General features: G+C 38.2%; 1 protein-coding gene across 2 annotated transcripts in view; it reads right to left on the bottom strand.

Annotated features, from left to right (window-relative positions):
• The window catches only part of LOC113026354 (copine-8-like), a 79880-nt gene that overhangs the window by 13811 nt on the left and 39401 nt on the right, over positions 1–26668 (bottom strand). For both annotated transcript variants that reach the window (XM_026175045.2, XM_080304578.1), the window contains exons 6-14: positions 19931–20007; positions 13777–13840; positions 12406–12509; positions 11648–11752; positions 9590–9631; positions 8680–8755; positions 5791–5847; positions 4186–4247; positions 3853–3899 (exon numbers count right to left, since the gene is read on the bottom strand). In XM_026175045.2, the coding sequence (XP_026030830.1) occupies positions 3853–3899; positions 4186–4247; positions 5791–5847; positions 8680–8755; positions 9590–9631; positions 11648–11752; positions 12406–12509; positions 13777–13840; positions 19931–20007 (634 nt within the window). The remainder of the gene's footprint in view (positions 1–3852; positions 3900–4185; positions 4248–5790; positions 5848–8679; positions 8756–9589; positions 9632–11647; positions 11753–12405; positions 12510–13776; positions 13841–19930; positions 20008–26668) is intronic.

Below are 26668 nucleotides of genomic sequence, written 5' to 3'. Positions count from 1 at the left end.
ATCTCAGTGGCTGCCTCACACCTCAGTGGGTCATACAATTTCCCCAAATATTGCAGGATAGATAGGCAACATGAAACGTACTGTAGTCATTTTAAACTTACAAGATATTGAGCCGATCCTTCAGAGCTTTATTCCAATTTGCACAAACTAATGAAATAAGCAAAAACTGACAATATTCTTGTGTATAAATTTCAAAAGCCACTCCTGACAATTAAATAATCAAACCCAATAATGGCAAAACTGGTATTAAATAAAGCCCATCGTAAATTGTGTCCTATTTATTTAAGAATAGCTACATGAAAGAAAAGTTAATATAACGACGAGAGCAAAGACCAAAAATCATGTGTTATTTGATTTTTGTTACAATGTGAACATCAAAACCAAAAATATTTACATTTTCTCAAATTAGCTCGTAACTTATGGACCCTGTCAGGCAGTTTGGATTCATTTATTTACCACATAGATCTATTTTTAAATAGTTCAGTAATTAACTCTTAAACTATTGGCTCTTTCAACCTGAAGCAAACATTACTGAATTTAATCGTAAGCAGTTACAAAACTGTAAGGCTAAAATGAAAAACCTTAGGCTCTATGGACTGGGTAGAATTTAACAGCCTTGAGAACAGATCACAGATATTATAAAAGAAGCAACAGCACTCAGGATGAGGATAAAGACAGTGGCCTTTCCCACCTGCACATAAAGACCCAATTAGCGGGCAAAACAGGAAACATGAGAGCCAATCGTGTTTCTTAGTAACTGATTGTCATATAATTCACGGATATAATCCAAGACACTGTTGCTTCCCATGCAATTAAATTTATTCTGTACTTTGATATATTACCAAACAAATGTAAATGTTTGTACAAATATACTTTTACGTTTGCAAATGTAAAAGTATATTTGTATTAAGTGCTAATTAAGAAATGTTAGCATACTAGCACGTTACACTATGAGGACCAAAGCAGATGCTAACATTTAGCATGTGTTGCTGCACTAACGCGTGCACATAACATACGTTCACAAGAGTTTGTTATGCTGCTCACTATCATGGTAAAGGTTTTTGTCAAATCTTTTTTGTTTCATCGCATTTCTGGCCTTTGTACAAAATCTTTTTGTGGACATTACCAAAGTCCTGAAGCTAATCTTTATTTCATTTATGTTCCAACTGTCACAACTACAGTCCTCCCTTATTCATTTTCTTGCGGGCTTTGAAAGAACTGTCCAAATAACTGCTTGAATGTGTTACCAAGACAGCGTATGTGAACGACTGTCACCATTACAGAGTGAAATTTGAAAAACTGAGAATACTGATAAATGCAAATTTAAGACTAAATAACAGCCTTACACCAGTGAGCCAGTTATATTAATGTTGTTGAAGCTGCGCTAAAAAGTAGAGTGAAGACTGTACTAGAGCAGCGGTCCCCAACCCCCGGGCCTCGAACCGGTACCGGTCCGTGAGTCGTTTGGTACCGGGCCGCGAGAGTTGAGGCTCAGGTGTGAAATGTGTGGTTTTCAGGGTTTTTATCATTTTCAGCGTTATTTTGTTATCGTTTTTATCGTTAACTCTGTTTTCCTGGGTCTTTTCACGTGTGTTATGAATAAATCTTCTTTTTTTCGGTACCGGTACTAGTTTTATTTTGTTGTATTTATCCGCGACACCTTAAAGGCCGGTCTGTGAAAATATTGTCGGGCATAAACTGGTCCGTGGTGCAAAAAAGGTTGGGGACCGCTGTACTAGAGGACCTATTCTAGGCCCCTTTCAGCTTCAGATTAATGCACATTGAGGTGGTTCTCCATCTAACATTTGCAACAGCAGGATGGTGTATGTGAGCATGAATCCAAATAACCGACAGTATTTGGAAGCTGTGGCGGCGAGGAGGTCACTCATACTATAAATCTTGCACCCCTTACAGGACTATGCGGTGACACATCTGCCAGATAATAATAATAATAATAATAATAATAATAATAATAATAATTAGAAAACCAAGGGTGCTCTGTGGCCCAGATGAACATGCTGTATTAGATTTGGGTCACAATAATAATATTCATTTGAAATGAGTTCAGCGTTGGCTTTGGGTTTGAGAAAACTTGTAGCCTACGGCTTTGTTTGCGCAACATTATTAAAGAAATGAGACAGCTGTAACAGTCTGGAACAACCTGTTTTACAAATAGGATCAAAGAAAAACTAATGAAGATAATATGCATACATTATAAATAGATGCATCACACCACTATTATTTTACAGTGTGGGAGCTGCTTTGATGGCAGCACAGAAACTCATTAATATCTCTTGTGGCAGAAAGAAGTCTCTAAAATTGTATAACATATATTGACTCACTAAATCATCTTTTGCTGAAATGAGAACATTACTCATCCCTGACAAAGTCATCCGTGCAGAATAGCTCATTTTGTTTGTCTGACGTTAAGTTGTTCTGATAAATGCATTGTGGTTTTCCTGTGGGTTTTATAAACCGCCACTACATGAACACAACAATCTAAACTGAAAATAAATTTGGGCAAAATGTGGGAGTAATGGCTTTCGTTCTCCAGAGAGGCAGAAACTTTTGGCTAACAAGTAAAATCAAGCTGAGCTCAGAGATTTAGAGCAACAGATAGCGTTCTAATAATTATCCAGCTTTCAGCTGTTCTATCTTCTTAGTCAAGTTAAGGGGTGAAGAGCCATCAAATGAGCGGATAAGCAGTCTCTTAAAGGTTCAAATCATATAAAGATCTGATCGTTAGCCTGCAACATTTTATCTGTTGATACTAGGGCTGCTACAAACGATTATTTTGATAGTCGACTAGTCACCGATTATTTTTGCGATTAGTCGACTAATCAGATCATCATCCATTGGACGTAAAACTACAGCTTATTGCACCAGCAGCATCTGCTCTTATAACTGTCATTAGCTTACAGCTTTAAGTGTTTAAGGTCTGTGCTAACTAAAAATAAAGACAAGATGATAGTTTATTAAATTTTAATGAAATTTGCAGATTGTTTCGGTGAAGTTTAATAAACTCCTTGCTATCTAAAATATAACAGGACACTGGAGTATATTCTGGAGCATCTCACACTTCTGATAATCAGCTGTCTGCTTGATGTTTATTCAGCTGTGTAAAAACTATAACTTTAATCTCAGACAAACTGATTTACTCAGGAACAAATAAAATACTAAAAAAAAAAGCCAAACAATAACATTTTAAGTTATCTAAGTGACTCATATATATTTAACCTGAGTAGCGAAAGACGGCGGTGGGTTTGAAAACGATTTGCGGGGAGTCCGGTGTTCTCACGGCGCTAGTGACCTAGCCCCCCGGCTCGCTAACGAGCTAGTGGGTAACAGATGTCTCCGAAAACGTCGGAGCGCTTTTGAAAATATGTGGTGTCCTGATAAACTGAGCCGATATTTGAGGTTTACACAGCTACATTCTCGCCTGAAAATATGTTAAACGTTTATTTTGTGACCCAGAAAGAATAATAAGAGTAACATTAAAACTAACTAGCTGCCGCCATTGTTGGAAACTGCGCTGGGCCGCGCTATGAATTCTGGGACACAGCTGCTTCTTCTTCTTCTTCTTCTTCTTCGGGGTTTAACGGCAGCTGGCATCCTTGTACATGCAATGCTGCCATCTTCTGTTTCAGTCCGTTATTACACTCTTAAATCCTGCCACTTATTCCTGCGTCTTTTGTGATCTTACAAAGCTTCAAACGACGCGTCGACTATTAAATCAGTCGTCGACGATTTTGATAGTCGACGTAATCGTGACTAGTCGACAAATCGTGGCAGCCCTAGTTGATACACTAAAGAGATTTCAATAATATGTGGGCAGAGCTTTAAAACACTCACCATTTGATGCTGTGAAATCAATTGCCACTGTGAAATTAATCTGAGTCCTACAAGAAATAAAAGAACAGAATAAATAAGTCACATGAGGAGAAACAGAGAGCCATCAATCGAGCCAGATTATATGATAGCATGTTTCAAAGCACGCAGCATGAGCAATTAAGCAGCAGGTTATCGGCAGCTGTCTGTCTTCATTTTGGAAGTGGGAGATAAAAGGCAGCGGAAGTCCTCTCTGCTGCGTCTACACTGCTAACTCCAGGCCATTCAGAATTTAATGATGACATTAATGTTGCTGCCTAATTGAGTACTGTATGTTATCAATTATTGTGACCTTACCCGCCTCTGATGTAGTCCAGGAAAGACAGCTCAGTGTCCACCAGGCAGGACAGCAGAGTGACCTGCAGGCAGACATGTGCACCAATTAGACAGGAAGTACTTGTGCAGTGTGAATCTGTCACTGTAGCACCTGATTCTCTGATGAGACATTTTTACACCACTGATCAAATGTTTCTAACATTTATTTTTTAGGGCTGTGATCTTTTCTGTTTTGCTCCACTGTGGTTTTTATGCTATTTTATAATTCTAATAGTATATTATTAAGCTAAAACTAAATAAGACTAAACACACCAACACATGCAGAGATGACATAAAAAAATCCTAATCTGGTTTATTTTCTCTATCTGCGTGTGTGTGTGTGGTGGTGGTGGGGGGGGGGGGGGGGGGTCTCTTTTGAACCCAGATGAGCATGTAACATCACCACAAAAATTCTGCACTGGGAGCTTCATGTCAAGCAGCTCCCATAGAAGCAAAGTGCAGGTGGCTCAGAACTTTTTCAGCTCATGGTACAGATGACAAGGTGTGTGTCGAGATGCCAGAATTAAGGTAAAACCATAAAGGAGAATCAAGAAGTGCTGAGAGCGAAAAACCCCACCAAGGCAGCACGTTCTCTAGGCAGTATTTACTTTTAAGGAAACTGTCTTGTATTTTCTATATGTTGATTTTATTTTCTTTGTTCTTGTAGTTCAGTAAAAAATAATGTAATTTTGGTCAACTTGAAACAAAGACAGATGTGAAATGTTAGAGTGAGGTCAGAGGTCAAATATGATATGATATTTTAATGTAAACTATAATGTGATATTTAGAGTCCACATAAACCAGCAGCATTTCCTACATGTTGGTAACAAAAACAAAGTCAGCAGAATTTTAAATGTAGTTTTAAACATAAAAGACATTTTATGAGTTTTACATGTTTGACCTTGAAGAAGAAAGAAAGAAGTCCAAGTAATGTGATATTTAGGATCAGTATATATCATTATATAATTCTCTATATGCCAATGTTTTGTCAAAACAAACAATGGCAGTAAGAAATAGTTTAACCATATATATAGTATCATTATATAGACTTAGACCTTGAAGGAGAGGTCAGAGGTCAAATGTGAAATATTTCAAATTGTTATCCAGTACATTCCATATGAGGACAATATACTTGTAAAAATTACAGTTTTTAAGTTATAAGACTTTTTTAACTAATAAAATATTAAGTTGACCTTGAAAACAGTGGATGTAAGCCGATTCTTAATGGACTGTTAATATGACGTTTGCACCACTGTAAGGAAAATATGAGAAAACAAACCAAACATTTCTGAACATTGAGGGGGATATTTGAGAAAATAACCTGAGATAAAATCCTCTATACATCTCACCAATAAAAAAAATCCATTTTTGATAGGGCACTTTAATCCTTAAGTTTAGCGATGATAACAGTAAACATCAGATGCTTCACGCACATAAAAATGAGGATGGCACTGTTATGATATTGCAGAAGAAAGGTTTTAGGGAACACTGGAAGTACAGAATTTATATGGCATCACTTTGTATCGGTACATGGCATGAAAGTTCAGCCAACATATTAGGACAACTTGAGTAACAATAACAGCATACCGTTCCTGAGTTTTGGTACTTTTTCTTCTTCTTCCCCTTCTTCTTTGGATTTAGCACCTGTGTAGAAATCAGTTTGAATCATCAAAACAGATTATTCCATAAATTAAAACACATGCCTTCTTAAAACTAAACATGTCTGAATCTCCATCAGCACACTGCAGTGGGTGTTACTGATGGAAATAGCTCTGTTTACTCTCCCTCTTCAGATTCATGTATTCCAAATGCCACAGGACACTGCTTCCAATAGAGGCTTCCAACAGAGTGTACACACTCCCCAAACATTTTTCAGAACATGTTCACACACTTCATTTTGTATTCTATTACTTGTCCTCTGCTCAAGGAACAATTGATTTTCTCTGTTTTGGAGAAAATTAAAAACTGAGCTAAGGATTGATGAAGCTGAAGACAGCACTGGTCTAAATGATTTGATAACCCCCAGTTACATCACACGAGAGTGGAGAGAGCACCCTGCTCTCCCCACATCTATTCTCCAGATTATGCTTCATAGTTTTACTGACTCTTAACTTTCAGTGATTTATGCTTAGCTCGAACACAGCTGATACACCAGTCAGCAAACTGCAACGAGGACAAGAGGGAAGCACAGCCTTTTAGGGAACTTGCTTAACAGCGTGCAGTACACATATTAGTGAGTTCCATCTGGATGGCTGTATATCAGCCTGTTAATCACTGTAATTAAAGAATCCGTGTATAATCCCAGCTATAATGCTCCATTTCAGTCTTTGGAATACAAATGAACACAACAATAAAGTGAGTCTTTTACATTTTAGATCATTATGTGAGCTACAAATAAATAACAAGAGCAATCAAAGACTGTATAGAAAAGACTATTTCTACCATTGTTTTCTTTTTACAATTTGCTCGTTCAAATATGATGTGAAATTAGCAATTTTGTCCTATCAAGCAATGCTGAAGAACTCTTGCCAAAATTGTTGGATCCAGACTAGAAATTCACTTCTAACTTGCCCTAAACGCCACCTCACGATCAAGCAGAAAGATATCCTTGAACCCTGAAACAAACCTCCTTGGGACAGGCAAAAACTGCTGAAAACTATAGGAAGATAATATACACTCCCACTGGTGAGAAATGACACTTGAAGGTGGCTCTAGAAAATGTTGACTCGGACAAAACTCAAACATAACGTAAAATATGCAACTCAGAACATGTGCACCTGGTATTATAAACTACCGGATCAAGGTGATGCATCGTATACTGACAATCCACGAGCGTAAGAGCAGTCAGATTCCAACCTCTGATGAATGTGTTTGTCTGGTTTTATTCATCTAGCTTTCTGGCCCCAGGGGGAAGAGAGACAAAACTTATGTTCACATTACACAGAAAAAAATGACTTTTCCTGACTTTGAGCCTGTGCTCACGCTGCAGTGTGTGGGGAAAAACTACTGTAAATGTTCTTCTGTATGGACGCAATGCTGTGATTAAAGATAGAAGTGAGCCTCATCCGACCCACTTCAGTCCCACAGACCTGCAGTTCTTTACTCTAGTATTCCAGTTTTTCATGATAATGTCAATTATTTTTATTTAATGACTTGATATCATTACTTAGCTGTTTCTTTTTATTTAGTGCTTTGTAGCCTATAAAATTTTATTAGATCGAAGTATTTACTTTATTTGTCATGGCACCAAATTTAAAGTATTTAAATGGCACTGAGGTTGAAAAATACAGCTGTCCTGAGCATGGCATGAACTAAATCATTTGTTTAAACTGTGTGACCACAGTTGGTTTCAACTTGAAAATATAGCATGAAAAATGTGTACTTTAAATCAGTGAAAAGTGAATGAATCCAACAATAATTTTCTAATCTTTTGTAGACTGACCACAACGTAGAAGCTTTCCAGATCACATGTCCTCCTGGTATTGCTCTAATTATTGTGCAGCTTCTGTTGTATACTAACTGTTGTACAGAGATTACGCTATAAATGCTTTGAAGTTGCACAATGTGTCCTATATTCAAGTGAAAAACTACATGCGTTTGAATTATTTCCACTTTTTTCAAAGCATTCTCTTTGTTAAAAATGCCCGATCTCCTGCATGGACTAGTTAAAATGTTTGTGAGGATATTTTTTAATAACAACTTGCCTCGGGTATGTTCAGTTTGAAAATGGGGCACAGCATTTTGCTGTTTCCAGGTTGAATGACATGTTTTATTTAAACATTGTGCAACGGCATGCAACAGTGGGTAACAGTCTCTGAAGCATGTTTTATTCTCGTTCAGTGGGTGTATCAGAGAGTATTACCCTTACAGTGTTGACACGTAAGCTGTGTAAACCCCTCACATTAATAATATGTTAACACCGCTCTATGAGCTCAAATAGCTGTTTGAAGGTTCATGTCTTGGTTAGATATCTGGATCAGGTGACCCTGAATCCTCCCTTAGTTATTCTGCAATAGGTGTAGGCTGCTGGAGGATTCCCATGATGCACTGAGTGTTTCTTCTTCAGACACCTTTCTCACTCACTATGTGTTAATAGACCGCTCTCCACTGAATCATGCTTGTTATTGATCTCTGTCTCTCTTCCACAGCATGTCTTCTATCCTGTCTTCCTTCTCTCACCCCAACCGGTTGCAGCAGATGGCCGCCCCTCCCTGAGCCTGGTTCTGCTGGAGGTTTCTTCCTGTTAAAAGGGAGTTTTTCCTTCCCATTGTTGCCAAAGTGCTTGCTCATTGTTGGGTTTTTCTCTCTATGTATGTATTGTAGGGTCTACCTTACAATATAAAGCGCCTTGAGGCGACTGTTGTGATTTGGCGCTGTATAAATAAAACTGAATTGAATTGAATTAGATATCTTGATGAGAGAATAATGAATAATTAATATTATGAAAGGTGTGGGGAAAAGGAGTTGGATTATCACCTCATAGACGTGGAACTGTGACTGGCTTCTGGACATTTCCCTGTAGCTTGTACTGAACTCTCCGATGAAATCGTGGCTGTAAGAACACACACAGAGTCACATTAGGCCATTGCTAAAAACAGGAAACACTGTAGTAAAGCTGTGTCAGGAAAAGTAAAAATAATAATAATGACAAGAGGAATGGTCCAAATGCCTGCTAGAGAATAACAGATTGGATCAATTTGTTTGTAGTGTGCATAATATTTGAAGTCTTCTTCAAGGAGCAGGACAATCACTGAGAAGCTCATTGGTTACTGTAGGCGTGGGTGTAGAAACCATTTATGTAATTTCACAGAGATAATCAGCAGAGTTGGAATTCAGGGTCAGATATTAATAGGAGCTCAGGGCAAAACGCCCTTGAAATGTCACAAACTGTGTATGAAATGAACAATGAAGGGGCAAACTGTGCCCCTGAGTACTGGGAATTCACTTGCTTCAAAAGATAAACACGATCTTTATTCCCTGCCTGACACCATGAAGGTAACCATTGAGAGACAGTTCAGAAAATATTAATAATTAATGTGTTGTATATTTGAAGTAGAAGGGAGTGTTGTCACGTGCAGGGCTCTGCTGAGATATTTTTCCGCAGTGTCTACTCTTTAACAGTGAAAAACAAGAGTGTGTATAAGGACATCCACTTTGGAGAGTGGTCTGTTAGCAAAATCCCAAAAGCACTTCCCTACTTTGCACATATGCTCTGATGTTATCAGGGCAGCTTTTTTGGATTTTAAGAACACACAATAACAGTCTCGCTGGTATCTCTCTTTTTAGAATGTAGTTTTAATACATTAAATAATGATACTGCATAAATTCATGGACCATTGCACCACACACTGTAGCTTTAACATGCAGGAAAGCATTGCTCTCTCACCCTCCATCTCTGTCCCAGTCGTACACCTCCACCTTAATGCTCCTGTGCAGAGAAACAAGTGGATTGAGTGAAATCCCATTAAGAAAAATCAATCAGCACCACAGATTTACTATTTTTCTGTTTATAGAGCTGGCCACTGGTCTGTGGAATGCACATGTCCTCAGCAAAGAGAGGAAGTTCTAGACAAACTAAAGAAGTTTCTACATCTCCTTTCTAAGACTACGGTCTGGTAAGCTTTAATGTTTAAATGTATCCAGGTTTAGGTTCCAAATCTTTAATCTGTAGCTGTCACCTTAGAAATAGACACCTGTACAAAGAGTGCACTCTGCAACAAAATAAAATTAAAATGTTAATTACAGCTCTGTGTTCTAACGATTTCTGAAGCATTTAACTGTAACAGTATTGCATTCTACTGTTATATTTTTATGCATGCTCTTTTATGGCACGGCAACTCTTTCATGGCATGCATTTTTAATTTCTCTCTGCTATTTGGGCTGATTGGGACCTGATGAATGTAAAAACAAAGAATTACCTGATTTATTTTTTTTTTAACCTGATTTTTGTTTCTGAAATTCATTTTAAATTTTGATAGAACAGTGGGAGTATAATGTCCTCGTACGAGGATATCAGGCACTTGTAGAGCAAAATTTAGTATTTTGGTCTAGACAACCCAAAATGTGATGTCCACATATGTGGATGCCAGGTCCTAGGAGGTTAAAAATAAATTATCCATGCAAAAACAAAGTTTGACACTCATATCTGTTGACTGTAGTCCTTTAAAACAATTGAAAGAATGGCTTATAGCTGTATCAGTCAGGACTTTCTGAAGATCCAAGTTGTCTAATTTTATTTCCGATTGGATCTTCATGTTAATGCTAACATGTCAGAACCTGGTCATTTCTGTAACTCTTCTATAGCATTTTCTTTAGTTTAACTCCTGGCCTGTCGCACTACCTGAGTTACACTGTACTAAAATTGTAAAAACCTGGGTAACTACAGTAAACTGTCATTAGCATGCATCATTTTTCTGCAAGCTAACAGTAAGGAAGCGCTTTACTTACTTACTACTTATTACTAAATAATTTTTAAAAGGATCTCAAAGGTATGGAAGCCCGTTTCTGCCACTAAATTTTAAAAAAAAGTATCCATAACTTGATATGTTGAGTTATCTTTCTCAAAATTTTGAGTTATTTTCTGGAAATTTTGAGCTAATAACATATTAACTCAAAATGTCAAAAAAATTGACTCAAAATTTTGAGTTAGGGCTGCCAATCGGTAATCTACGTGATTGATGTCATTTCCTTGTTACCCGGAAGCTGAAGCCCTCAGCTACAAATGCTACAGCTAAGTTACCGGTATTACAGCCAGTCATGAACGCACAAATTGCTAATTATTTTCATCGTGGCTTCACAAATGATGGAATCTTTGTGTTATTAGCTGAATCACATGGCCTTGCTATCTACAAACGTACTCTCGAAAGCGCCAGTTTGTTGCGATCCAGTTTTGAGTGCGCATTCCACATAGATTACTGATTGGCAGCGCTAACTCGAAATTTTGAGTTACTTTTCTCAAAATTTTGAGTTAATAAATCAAAATTTCGAGTTATTAAGTTAAAATTGCGAGAAAGATAACTTGAAATTTTGAGATATGGATACTTTTTTAAAATTTAGTAGCAGAAACGGGCTTCCATACAAAGGAGCTCCTAAACATCGCCCAAACATCTAGTTTACCTAAGTCTTGTAAGTCTGTGCCTATTTAGTATTCAAAGGACGATAAAGAGCTAAAAACTTTAACTTTCAGACCAAAACAGAATTAGACACACAAAAAGGAATATTAGCATATACATGAGTTATCAGCCAAATTATTATTTTAAACAAAGTTATTAACCCAGAATTTCTCCATCTGTGCCGCAATAAGAACACAAACAAATCCAAACATGTCTTGGCTTGACTCTGCTTAAAAATATGCTCACCTATATTCCTGTTCCTGTTGTGTATATTAATATTCTCTCCATTTAACTGTAAACATTCATGCATCCCCTTGTGTGTCCTACTATACCTGTCATAGTCACCATTACACAGCGCCCTGACGGGAATTTTAAAAGCCTGCCACACTGGATCCAGAGTATTCTTCACCACCTCTGTTTTGTGGCAGATGGTGTACCTGCGAGACATACAAAGTTAAAGAAAAAGACAAAACAAAAACAAAGCCCTCAGTGCTTCATCTCCTTATCATTGAGGGAGAGCTTCATTTAAAATGCGTTTCAGGAAGCTTGACCCTTAGCTGAAGAAACAGCTTCCAGTTTCTGTTTTATGAGGGATCAGGACTGGCTCTTTGTAACCACGGCTTGCTGCTGTTAAACCCTGCGGCGGAACATTTAGGCTGCATCAGTAAATACCCAGCTGCACTAAAAGAAAATGTGTTAAGTGCGAGACGCTGAAGTCGACTTGAATAAAAGCATCTTCAGGGCAAAGAAACTGCAACCTCCACACGCAGTTTTCACTTAACTCTGTCTTATCCATCCATCCTCTCTTTATGTTTCTCATGTCAACTCTGTGCTATTATTTCCGCTCACCTCTGCATCTACGGCTTCTGAATGGAAGGCATAAGTCACTCATACAACAGGAAGCATTATGTAACATCACACAGGCGGCTTAGCTCCTACTGTACGTCCTCCGTGTATAAGCTTTTAGAGCATTAACCGTCATGCTCGGAGTCTATATGTACTTCAGAAATTTTTGCATGTGTGTTTTTATGTGTATAATAGCTGAGTATGTAATCGCTGGATATCAATAAGAAGTCACTTGTCAACTTACGATCCGTCCTCGTTGCTGCGGTAAAACACAAGAAACGGATCTGATTTTCCGAAGAAATCCTTCTTATCCAGCTTGTTCCCACAAAACTGTAACATCACTGACTCCTAAAGAGGAAGAAAGGGACCAAAACAAACATGACACACTGCCTCAGAAGTGCTCTAAAGACATAAAATATGACCTGCTATTAATACAAAAAGTATTCATATTGGTCAATAGGACGGTGAAGACTTGTGCATGTGTGTTATATATATTTGATTTGTGTTATTTTCCTTTTGATCCCATGGCTTTTTGTTTGGTGAATTGATTTAATTAATTGAATTGGTTGATTTTATTACACAGTCAACTGGCATCTCTGTCACTTTTATAATTAATTTATCTTTGTAGCAGTTTGCTGCAAAATGGTTCTTTGGTTTTAAAGGATTGACGCTAACACATGGGTCTGACTGTATGATGTTGTACAAAAATGTCAGCAAATAAAAGACTTGAGCCCAGAATATCAGAGAACTTCCCTTGGGAAATATCTGCTTTCTATATTAACTGAATGCTTGGGTGGACAGATTCACTACTGGGAGCACAAGATGATGCCTGCAGCACATTCAGGTTGCACATTTGCACTGTTGCAAGAAGGTCTGCTGTATCTCCCAAAACAGCCTCAAGAGTTTGGAAGAGATACTAGGAGATAGGCACAGGGAGCGCTGGACATGGCTGTACCATGCAGCAGGACCAGTGTCTGCTCTTTTGTGGGAGGAGAAACAGGAGAAGTACTGCCAGAGCCCTACAAAACGCCCTCCAGCAGACTACTCATGTGCATGTTTCTGGCTGTATTGTCAGAAACAGACTACATGAGCATGGGATCAGGTCCCAGCATCATTTATTGTGCACACAGCTCAGCACCATTCAGGACAGAGCAAAGGTCTGTGGCCACCTGCAAAACCTGCAAAAGCATTCCAGTTTTAGGGGGGATTTCATTTCATTAGCATCAAAAGCAGGTGAATTAACCAACAATGGATTATGTGTCTCACAGAGGGAGAAGCACAGTTTCTCATTTATAGTTATTGTTAAATATATGAATATATTGACGACACAAGTAACTAGCCTTTCTAACTAAGATGGGGGTATTTGACATTAAATTAAATGCTTTTTTTTTATCCTTCCAACTCCATAGTGCAAAGTCGTGTGTAAAGCTTATGAATACGTGTATTCTATGTGTGAAACCAATATTAAAATGTTGGACAATTTTAGTTCGATCTGTGTGATTTTTACTTGAAGAAGACAAAATAACCAGAGAATACAGATAAATAAAGCACAGCATCTCAAAGTCCGAAAAGTCCACTTCAAAATGGCCAACAGGTGAACCAAACAGACTCTTACCCTGCAGTTGCTCACTTCTTCTGCTCTCACTATGATAGTGCCACATTTCTTTCCTGGGATTCCACTAGAAAAAAGAAAAACAAAACAGGAAATTGACCGCATTGATTCCAGTGTAAATGCTTTAAATGTAATCTATTTTACACTGTATATGTCTGTTCTATTACTGCATGCATACTATATTTAGTGCTTCACAGTATTATTTGTCATCTTAGTTTTTTTTCTTAGTATATCTATACTACTCATTACATTTTAAACTGCATTTTGTCATTCTAATCTGAAATTGTGAATTCTTGGTTGTTCATCTTCCTGTGGCATTTCTTTTCACCACAGATTGGGGTTTTGGGCAAATATTTATGATAAGAATATTTAAGGTTGATCAGGAGTTTCAGCAAAATGCTGAAAATGAGAGAATTTCAGGAGACGCTGCATCTAATTTCTCCTCTTCATGTTTTCTCTTGCAGTCACTGCCTGATTGCATTTGTAAATATCAATTAATGCTGAATGAAAACCTTCAGAAAAGAACATCAAAGTAATGCAAACCACATCCAGTGACATTTCAGCTGAAATGTTTGTTTGCATCCTGAGCAGGCGAAGCGTAATATTCAGCCAATAAAGCCAAGGGAGGCTGACCACTAAAAATAGACAAAATGAATGCCACAGACCCCGGGCCTGCTCCAGAGTAAGGAAGGGTAGAGATCATTTATTTTGGCTAAGTAATGTCCAGTAATGCCAGAAAGCGCCTTAAACAAATAAGAAAATTGAGACATTTATGGCTGATCTAAACAAGTTTTTGACAATTTCTCCATCGCCTGAGATTCACAGGCATCTTTGGATGAACAGGGAAGCTTCAGTGAAATGAAGCCACTGTACATGGAGAGATTGCTCAGTAAGGGGCCAGATGGAAGAAATGGTGAGACAAAGAACAAAAAAGAGATGGACAGAGCCACAGAGAGAAACAGTGGAAGAACACAGTGCATAAATCATGGAGTACAAAAAACTGTAGAGGAAGCCTGACACCATCAGTGCGTGACATCACAAGTGTCACTGAAATGGAATTTTAGTCTGTGATCCCCTTCAGTGCTCACAGTCAGTATCTTACACGTGTGTAAATTAGCCTCAATCTTATGTTCTTTACTGATAAAGCTATATGCTATAAAGCAACTACACCTTCACTCCTAAAAAACTGATTCAATCTTGATGAAACTGGCACATAAATTACCCAGGGTATGTAGCATCAATATGGTGATTGACTCAACATTTACTTTGAATAAAAAGTGCAGGTTTTTTTCTGTGTATTTGTATATAGAAGCTGCAAAATCGAGGCTGTTTAGTGAACATGTGCTGTTTTTACAAACTTAAGTACACAAAGATTCAAAATGAGCTAATATTTTTCTTAAAATGGTACATGTTCTGGTTGTCACTAAGCAAATGACCCATATGCTGTGAGGGTATTGCAGAGAGCTGGGTTTGTATCCTCCCCGGGCCATTTTCTCTCCATCTTCCACTTGCTCTCTCTCCCAGCTTTCCTTTTGCACTCTCAACTCTCCTATCATAATAAAGGCTAAGAATTCCCCAAAAATACTTCTTAAAAATTGTGCATTTTCTCACTTCTGTTCTGTTATTAATAAAATATGGATTTATGAAATTTGCAGTTTACACAGTATTCCATTTTTGGAATTGGCTTTCCAAAACATCTGTGCTGAGCTTTTTCAATGATTACATTTATGTTAGCTTTAATTACCAAGTATCTGGATCTGTGCCATACACCAATACAGTTGCTGGATGTGCCTTGTGTTACGTTACGGTCTAGGCGATGAGGGGGGGAAGTAACAAAATGTGTCCGGGTCAGAAAAAGGAGACAGAGGCAAAATGGATAAATTAAAGAGTTTCATTAAAGTTTCTATTAATATTCAGCTAAAAGAGACGGACAAGCCACTTTCACCATTTAAGGAAAAACAAAACTCAAGCGTTGGTCAATAAAGTAAAACGTAAGTCAAAAAGAGAGAGCAGCTCACTCGCTGTAACCATTCACATGGCACTCTGGCCCAGAGCTCACCTGTCCCTGAGCTTAAATCCCTTTAATTACTGATGTGAGTCAGCTGTGTAAAAGAGAAAGGGTGGCACCTCGGGCAGAAGAGATTGAAGGACACGCCCACACAGGCACCTTCAGGAGGAGGCCCTGCTAGGGCCGTAACACCTTGCTAACAAAGTAAGCTAACTTCAGCCGATAACTTTACATTCTCATCCAAATTTTGTCACTTTTGGCATCCAGAAGTCCAGATGACAACAAATAAAATGCCACATTCAAGGGTTCAAAGAGGTAGTCCAAAAAAATAGTCCATCATCCATATACAGTCTATGGTTTACAGTTGTTCTTCTATTTTTGTTGTTGTTGCTGCTTTATTTTTATTTGTATGATCCAGAGCCACTCGACTGAGCAGGAGTGAAATGCTTTCAACTTGGGAAGGAGCACAAACAAAGTAACACACCCACACACACACACACACAGCTGCCCAGACTTGCAAATATCAATTGCAGAATAATGACGAATATCTAAAAATATCTTCACAAATCCTAAAAAAGTTACAAATAAAACATGTAGGTGCTAGAAAGAAAGCACAAAGACACAAATAAACACACACAATCACAAATCTAAAAGACAGTGAATGACTACGGGCAGAGATGATTACATAACTTAGTGACAGCAACACATTCTTACATCATATTTCTTGTGTATCATTCTTTAGGAAACCCATTCAGTTCCAACCGCTCGTTGATTCTGACACACACAGACACACACTCACTGACAGAGAGAGACACACACTAATGGATGTAGATGCCAGTATGGCCACTTACTTTCAGCTCACTCAATTTCTCCCTTTCGCTCACTCTAACACACACATATGCACACACAAAAAGGACACCCACTGGAGGACGTGGGGATCAGACCATGGTTGGACAGCTGATGGCTCACTGTCTTTGGTGGAAAATTAAAACAAGACGAACAGGTTCTTTAGTTCTGCTCTGTGGGTTGAAGCTGCAATAATATCAGGATGCAGCTAACAACCAAAAAGAAGTCTGAAGACCTCTTGGAGAATTTACAAGAAAGCTTTCCAAGGAAACTTTGGTCCATGATTTATGAGGAGCCTTCGTGCAGTAAACAAAACTCTCACTTCTGTGTAATTTTAAATTGGGCTGTATTCGTGCAGTCGCCTTGTTTATATTTAAAGTATTATTAATGAAATATTTTTAAAGAACCTTGAACTGTTTTAGATTTTCTAAATACCCATGAAGCATTCAAAACTCATGAGAATATATTAGCAAATGTCTGTACTTTTGACTTCCCCATTTAAGTTAAGACTTACATCTGGATACAAATCTGGATAGCCGATCAACTCCATCTAAAGGTCTGACAATCCACTGCCATGGTTTTTTAAAGTGTGCCCGTGGAGTTGAAATTGTCGCAGACTAAAACGCATTCTGTGCATCACTGAAGTCAATTTGATTATTGTATTTTGTTCTTCGTGAAAAAAAAAAATTAAACTTCTTTCTGGATGTTAGCTGCCTTCTGTTCCATTTATTCTGTTAAGACGATCCTACGTTGATGTCCAAGATCCGGGGAGACCCAATATGAATGATAGTGTTCCATTATGCACTTTTCTACCCAGGTATGGTTTTTACTGGATTGGCAGAGTGTGATAGTAGATGAGCTCCTCAACAGAGCTGGATAAATTGCAGCCTCAAACCATGACAGAGCCTCCACCGTGTTTTACAAATGGCTATGGATACTCACCGTTGTACCTCTCTCCTAACCTTTGCCCTACATACTGATAAATTATTTGTATTTGAACCAAGAAATTGCTGGACTTGCTCTTCTTGTCACTAAACAGTGAACAATATACAAGTACATTTAGAAAAGAAAATAAGAGAGAAAAAAATACTATGCAAATTACATACAAAAAAACCCGTTCTGATTAATTTACATGTTGAAAGGGAGTGGGAAGAAGTACACACTTATTTAATCCCACCCCTTTGCCATAAATTATCAGTTAATATTTAGTCAGCTTCCTTACTGATATAATTTGTAATAAAAATAGCGAACAGATTTCTGATATACTTTATACTATAATATCACATCATGAGTTTTTTGTTTGTTTGTTTTTAAATAGAGACATTCACTTAATTTCAATATTTTCCTTGTCTTTATCGTTCGAGAAGATCATATTTTTATAACTCTTTTTGAACAGTTTTATGTTTGGACATTGCTTTAATTCCATATTCAGCCTGTTCCATAGTTTCACTCCATGAACAGAAACACAAAAGCCTTTTCTTGTAGTACGTACCTTCATTGTTTTGAAGTTACAAAAACCCCTTAAATTATAACTTCCTTCTTTCAAAAAAAACATACTCTGAATATTACCTGGCAGTTCTTTATTTTTTGCTTTGAATAGAATTTGTGCTGTTTGGAATTTCACTAGATCGTCAATTTTCAATATTTCAGACTGCAAAAATAGTGAGTTTGTATGTTCCCTATAACCTGCATTGTGGATGATTCGAATTGCTTTCTTTTGAAGAGTAAAAAGTGAATGTAATGTGGTTTTATAGTTATTGTCCCAGACCTCTGCACAATAGCTTAAGTATGGTGAAACCAGTGAACAGTATAGAATATGAAGTGATGTTCTGTCGAATACCTGTTTTGCCTTGTTTAGTACTGCAATGCTTCGTGATACTTTGGAATGAATATATCTTACGTGAGCTCTCCAGTTAAGTTTTTCATCTATTATTACCCCCAGAAATTTATTTTCACTGACTATTTCAATATCAACACCATTTATTTGAATCTTTGCATTTGTATTTAAACTACTATTTCCAAATAACATAAGTTTAGATTTATTCAAATTTAATGATAATTTATTTTTATCAAGCCAGAACTTCACTTTACTTATTTCATTAGTCATATCCTCCAATAAATTCTGCAGTTCATCACCAGAGCAAAAAATGTTTGTATCGTCAGCAAAGAGAACCACTTTTAATACTTTGGACACTTTATATTATGTGATTAATAATAATATAAATACCTCAAGTAGCTAAAACCTTTGCATAGTTCTGTATCTTCCAAAGTTGTTTTCACCTGTAATTTGAACCAATTCACAGGTTTGATCAGTTGTGAACAAATTTATGCCTATGAGATAAATAAACCTGAATCTGCTGATCTACTGGTGAATAATGAATCCTACTACAACTAGTACGATTAAAAAGCTGGGAACCTTGACAATTAGTCATTACTTCAAAATACAATGTTTTCAAACCAGACTTGTTAGTACTTTTTGAAATTGATGATTGAATTGTGATTGTGTAATGTCAAACCTTGTGTGATGATAATTGTAATTCTGTTCAGTATGGAAGGCATGTTGGCAGTTAGGCTAACAGCTCGGTTCTTCCTCTGAATGTACTACTCCACTGTTTATGTTTATTTTTGTCAGTACTAGCTAATACTGGAGAGAAACTGTCAAAAATGCTAGCAGGGGACAGACTTCCTGTGCACTAGAGGATGCTTCCAAGCTAACATAAACACCCCATCGAGCGTAAATCTGACATGAACTGCTACAGGTCTAATCACTGCTTTTTTTCCTGCTATAATTAGCAACCGAGAAGATGAAATCACAGATTCATTCATTTTAAAATATCTCTGATGAGATTCTTTAAGTCTTAAGTTCAGTTAAGGCTTCTACAAAAAGGAGGTGTGAGCTCATCACTGACACATTCACTTTGGGTGAACTGTCCTTTTTCAATATTTGATTTTTACCATCTCAGCATGTTTGCAGTCTGTCATTAGCTCTACTGCTGTTAAAGTGTTCATCTCATTTGGCTGTTGGAGGCAGCGTAGGCTTTCATCAACATCATTACTCATTTTCATGCCGCTGCTTCACTTCGAAGACAAACAATGGCAATCTTAAAATCACATGCTGCTTTTCAGTTCACGCCTACATGATCTAAAATTTTAACAGCTTCTTTGAGCTACCTATTGACTCCCAGATTAGAGTAATGTAATACAAATATTTTTGCCCATCACTTTAAAATGGCAAAAATCATATTCCAAGAGTGTGCTGACTGTTGGTCATTGTGCGTGCATTGTGTGGTGTGTGCCACTTACGTCAAAGGTTTTTCTAAGCGGCTTCCCAGGGAGCCGACAATTTCACCCAGTGTGCAGAAGGCCTGGCCCAGGAAGTCCTGCATTAAACAAGGGAAAAGAAGGTTTATGAGTTAAAGAGGAACATTCATTACAATTTTCTTTATACATCTTTTGCATTTGTTCCTTTTCCTAAATCTGTCCTTAAAGACGGTTTAATATTAATTCAAGACATTTAATTATTAATTTGTGATTTTATAGGCTAAAATACAACATATTCTCTTATATTTTTTAGCTTGCAAAATCCAGTGATTTCAGTCTTTATTATAGGATTTTGTACCATTTTACCCTGCCACTTATCATTGCAATATCTTTTTCAGCTGCAACAAACAAGGCTGAGCCGATTATGTGACTGGCTGTGGCTTCAGCATGACTGAACAAACAGCCATCATACAGAGATACCACACAGCAGCGCCACGTGGAAAACAGAAAACAAAAAGCTATAGGTAAAACAAAATAATTAAGTAACAAAGTAAACAAAGTTGCATTTGCACCTGCATTGGAAATATCTCATTTGAAGCTGTTTCTCCAGCAGATTTAAAGTGAAGGGTAAAAAGAAACACATCACTCAAATTAAATGTCACATTCCCTTCTCCATCCACATTTATTTTGCACACTGACATCTAAGCCCACCGTGCAAAGAGACTAGTGTCCTTGTTGATCACTGCAGGGTGACCACATGAGAGGAGTCAGTGTAGAGATGAGGAGCCCTTGGCCAGCAAAACAGAGATTTCTTGCATAAAAAGTGGACTGCTCATGCACTGATACTAAGTCCTCCCCTACGAGACTGAGAATGCACGCGTATAAAAGTGCTTGACAGATGAGCCGTGTTGAGTCCAGTGGGCAGAAAGCTGCTCCAAAGATATATTATACTGATATATATCAGTATATTTCTCCCCCAGCCGAGGTCTCAAAACAAAAAGGGATGACAAAAACACTCTGGCCTTTCCTTAACATGTGTGCTACTAGCGAGGAGCCCTAGCCTGCTGCACCATTGAAAGTCTAAGGCTAGGAGTTGTGGTGCTATAGATTCACTGTACAGAGAGAAAAGGTTTGAGGGGTTTCTCTAATAAAAAAAAATTATATATATATATTTTTTTTACTGTACTTCCAAACCCCTTATAGTCCCACGTGTGGGATTATACCAAGGCCCAGTGAAACAGTGGGCAGCTACCAATCCAGCGCCCGGGGAGCAGTTTGTAGTGACGTTCCTTCTTACTGATGTTGCTGTCATTCGGTCTCACTACATCTATCACTACGGCGGTCTTCCTCTGCTTATCCATCACCACTATGTCCGGTTGGTTAGCCACCACCATTTTGCATGTCTGTATCTGGAAGTCCCACAAGGTCTTAGTTTGGTCACTCTTGACCACCCTACGGGGGGGATCTCCCATTTTGAACTCTGGACTTCCAGGCCATACTCGGCACAGATGTTTCTGTATACAGGGAGTGCAGAATTATTAGGCAAATGAGTATTCTGTCCACATCATCCTCTTCATGCATGTTGTCTTACTCCAAGCTGTATAGGCTCGAAAGCCTACTACCAATTAAGCATATTAGGTGATGTGCATCTCTGTAATGAGAAGGGGTGTGGTCTAATGACATCAACACCCTATATCAGGTGTGCATAATTATTAGGCAACTTCCTTTCCTTTGGCAAAATGGGTCAAAAGAAGGACTTGACAGGCTCAGAAAAGTCAAAAATAGTGAGATATCTTGCAGAGGGATGCAGCAGTCTCAAAATTGCAAAGCTTCTGAAGCGTGATCATCGAACAATCAAGCGTTTCATTCAAAATAGTCAACAGGGTCGCAAGAAGCGTGTGGAAAAACCAAGGCGCAAAATAACTGCCCATGAACTGAGAAAAGTCAAGCGTGCAGCTGCCAAGATGCCACTTTCCACCAGTTTGGCCATATTTCAGAGCTGCAACATCACTGGAGTGCCCAAAAGCACAAGGTGTGCAATACTCAGAGACATGGCCAAGGTAAGAAAGGCTGAAAGACGACCACCACTGAACAAGACACACAAGCTGAAACGTCAAAACTGGGCCAAGAAATATCTCAAGACTGGTTTTTCTAAGGTTATATGGACTGATGAAATGAGAGTGAGTCTTGATGGGCCAGATGGATGGGCCCGTGGCTGGATTGGTAAAGGGCAGAGAGCTCCAGTCCGACTCAGACGCCAGCAAGGTGGAGGTGGAGTAGTGGTTTGGGCTGGTATCATCAAAGATGAGCTTGTGGGGCCTTTTCGGGTTGAGGATGGAGTCAAGCTCAACTCCCAGTCCTACTGCCAGTTTCTGGAAGACACCTTCTTCAAGCAGTGGTACAGGAAGAAGTCTGCATCCTTCAAGAAAAACATGATTTTCATGCAGGACAATGCTCCATCACACGCGTCCAAGTACTCCACAGCGTGGCTGGCAAGAAAGGGTATAAAAGAAGAAAAACTAATGACATGGCCACCTTGTTCACCTGATCTGAACCCCATTGAGAACCTGTGGGCCATCATCAAATGTGAGATTTACAAGGAGGGAAAACAGTACACCTCTCTGAACAGTGTCTGGGAGGCTGTGGTTGCTGCTGCACGCAATGTTGATGGTGAACAGATCAAAACGCTGATTTGTTTTTGTTTTGTTTTTGAATGTCAGAAATGTATATTTGTGAATGTGGAGATGTTATATTGGTTTCACTGGTAAAAATAAATAATTGAAATGGGTATATATTTGTTTTTTGTTAAGTTGCCTAATAATTATGCACAGTAATAGTCACCTGCACACACAGATATCCCCCTAAAATAGCTAAAACTAAAAACAAACTAAAAACTACTTCCAAAAACATTCAGCTTTGATATTAATGAGTTTTTTGGGTTCATTGAGAACATGGTTGTTGTTCAATAATAAAATTATTCCTCAAAAACGTTTTTGTTGTTGTTGCCTGCAGTCAGGAATGAATCATTCCCAAGTTACACGGCTATAGGCTCAGGCTGTTGGGGGGACTTCCCATGAGCATTACTTGTCATCTTCCCATGTATATGTCGCTACTTCATGTCATTAATTTAGTCTTTTTCTTCCATAGTTGTTTTGTCCTTGGTCACTGTACTCTTCTTTTGACTTCCCCCTCAGTTCCAATTGTTTGTAGTAGATGCCTGTCCTCCTTGTATCCTGGGGCTGCTGGAGGTGTCTTCCTGTTGAACAGGAGTTCTTCCTTCTCAACATTACCAAGTACTTGTTCATAAAAAATCTGATCATTAAAGATTCCTCTCTCAGTACCTTTCTCAAAACAACTGTTGTTGTAAATTGGTGCTATATAAATACAACTTCCTGTGCCTGCGTGGGTTTCCTCCAAGTACGCAATAGTCCTCCCACATCCCTAAGAGATGTTTGTTAGGTTAAATGATGATTTGAGCCGTAGGTGTGATTATGATTACTTTCTATCTCTGTCTGGTCTGTGATGGACTGGCAGGCTATCCAGAGTGAACACAGATTCTGCTAGAATAGACTTCATCCATCCATCTAAAGAGAGTGGATGGATATTACTGATCCAATTAGAATTTTGGCAGAATTGTATATACAATATGTACATATCATATGCACAATCTCACACATTACAAGAAATTGTTTTAATATGGACTAAAAATTTAGCTTGAATAATATGAAAATGTTGAACAAAACAAAAATACACATAAAATACTAAAATCCTAAGTCTTCAGAAAACTATAAGAGGTGTGTCATCAGCACCAAACAACACCAAAGGTAGAACAGAACTTTGTTTGAAGGACCCTTGGGCTTTAAGCCTGTTGCACTCAGTAGGTATTTCTTGCATCACACTTGTGAACAGTCTAATAAAGGAAATGCCACTATTCTTTTAAAAGCTGTTAAACAAATAACAAGATGTGATGTGCTTTTCTAACCACAAGACATTTAATAAAGGGAATAAAAGCTCCAGTAAAATCCAGCCGTCTCTCAAGCAGTCATGAGGGAACACCAGCCAGTTAACTTAATTACTGCCTGCAAACAAAAAAGCAATTTCTCCGCCTGGATTCATTTGCTTATCATCGAGTGCTGAATAAAGACTTTGTAATGAGACCGCTGTTTGTGAGAAGCACTGGTGTATTTTTCCACAAAAAAACATGAGTTGAATAACTGTGCGTGGTGACAAGCAGCGCTTAGGAAGAACGTCATACCCTAGCCTTACATCCAACTTTACTGTATGTCCCCTTTCTGAACTGTTTTTCCTGCAGCTTTAAGTACTAAAGGTATGTGAACCATATGGCACGGGGGAAAACATCTGTTTTGATTGGAGAAGGGAGGCATCCTCTAAGGGTGCCACTGAAGCTGCCAAAAAAGATACTGTACTTGTGTGCGTTTGCATTTTTTCTTCATTTTTAGCCACACGACTAGGAATGAACTGGACAATGGAGCCATCACTGTGTGCCAGATCTCCTATCCCACACATCCACAATGACGACAGGACGCATCCAAGCGTCCTCAGCCTTCATGCTTAGAGTGAATTGCAGCACTCACATTGCTCACTGCTCACAGAGGAAGCCTCGGGGCACGCTGAGGTTGGGGCTGAGGAAAAGAGCTCCGCCAGCAGTTGGCAGTGAGGTCGAAGCTGGGTAATAGGAAATGGGGCTGGGTGTTGAGGTGAAGAGAGAGTTTTATACTGAACTAGTGCTGCTCAAACCTCTGTTTGAACTGAAAGGGAATGTTGTAGCTTTAAGCCAGGGATATATCAAATTTCAGAAAAGCAGAATCCTTAATCAGCAGCAGCATGACAAAACAAAACCAGAAATAACAAAGCTGATCAGAAGCTGTGTCTGATATTTATGCGTTTTATTTGATCATTTTGTTGAGCTTTTTCTATTTCCTGGAGTTGCTGTCTAATGCCCAGGACAGTGTTTTTCTCCAAATTTAATCTCTTTGTTATATTAATAAACCACCTTTTGATAAAGATGACATGTTCAACATATTAAATTAGAAACAAAACAATGGAACCTACATGAATGAGAACTTTAAGATATATAGCCTCTGTAGCATTGCTGCCTAAGTTTAGGGGTCAGCGCAAATTGATTGATAACTATCCATTTAAACTAGTCCTCAAAGAAAGTGTAAGTTCCATAAGTACTATCACAAGAAAGACAAACAACATGTATTTATTTGAAGTTAAGGCCACACTAACTCATATGAGTTGTGGCCAAAATGTTCTGGAAATCAGTCCATAAAATAATAAAAAAGCAATACCTCATTTCAATTTGTCCAATCTCCCCTTCAGGCTCCTCTTTGTTAAATGGCCGGTATTTAACTCATATTTACTTAGTCCCTATGGACCCCAAAGCGCTTTACACTACATTCAGTCATCCACCCACTGGTGATGGCAAGCTACATTGTAGCCAGAGCTGCCCTGGGGCGCCCTGACAGAGGCGAGGCTGCCGGACACTGGCGCCACCGGGCCCTCTGACCACCACCCACAATGGGTAGGCAATGGGTGAAGTGTCTTGCCCAAGGACACAACGATCGAGACTATCAGAGCCGGGGTTCGAACCGGCAACCTTCCGATTACAAGACGAACGGCCAACTCTTGAGCCACGATCGCCTCACATGTTAGCATGTCTGGCATTTATATTTTGTTTCCGTGCAATAGATCTCATTGCATGGATCATTCATTTTACCTCTGCTCTGATTCTCTTTACATTTGTGAAAACAAATGTGTGCTCACAATCAAACACCTGACTGATGTGCTGCCTTCGGGGACCGTCTGTTTTTATTAAGCACTGCGGTCAATTCCCAGATGTGTCAAAACACAGCTTCCAAAAAGCTATTTCAAATTATCAGCCGAACTGAACGTGGTCTGGAAAATGCACAAGATGACTTTAACGGCAAGAATGGTAAAATATAAATTCGTATTTAACTTTCAGGAACTTTTCGATCGCTTTGCATTTAACTTGTGCTAGAAAACCCAAAGTATCAAAAAAGTATTATTTTAATGTGGATTGCACAACACTGGTCACTATATTCTTCATTTCCAGTTAATACTTGTACAGCTGCTGTTATTGTGTGTATATATATATTTATTTATTTATATTTCTTCATACATTCTTATATAGTTCTATACTGTGTATTGTGTATTTTGTTGTACAGTTATTTTATTTTCAACTTTAATTTATATATTTTATCTTATTCTTTCACAGTTAAATTTACCCTTCATTCTAATTTGTGTTGTACAGTTATTTCATTTTTAACCTTAATTTTTTTTATATTTTATTCCTTCCTAGTTAAATTTACCCCTTTTAATTTTTCATATTTATTTCCTATCTTATTCATAGCCTTTTCCTTTTTTTTTTTCTTTAGGTCACGAGCAGTTGTCTAAGCATTTCACTGCATATCGTACTGTGTATGACTGTGTACGTGACAAATAAAATTTGAATTTGATTTGAATTTGAATTAAAAGAAAGAGTATATGCAAAGTAGCAGATGCACCCATAATTCAGTGCCCTGATTTATCTCTAATCAGCTGATATTTTTTGTTTTTCTTTGTTTTTTAAACATGAACAGCATCTATGAGGTGTGAGGTCTTGGTGACCTACAGACATAAGGAAACACTTTAAACCTCAGCCCTTGGTTGTTGTGTGGCTCTCAGCCTTTATTCTGGCCTTCAGTAAATGGAACAAAGTTCAGTCAGACTGAGATCATTTACTTGACTTGGTCA

The sequence above is a fragment of the Astatotilapia calliptera genome, chromosome 7 (assembly GCF_964374335.1).
Source record: "Astatotilapia calliptera chromosome 7, fAstCal68.1, whole genome shotgun sequence".
Lineage (NCBI taxonomy): Eukaryota > Metazoa > Chordata > Actinopteri > Cichliformes > Cichlidae > Astatotilapia > Astatotilapia calliptera.
The sequence above is the reverse complement of the archived record's forward strand: the minus strand, read 5'-3'. Positions and strand labels throughout refer to the sequence as shown.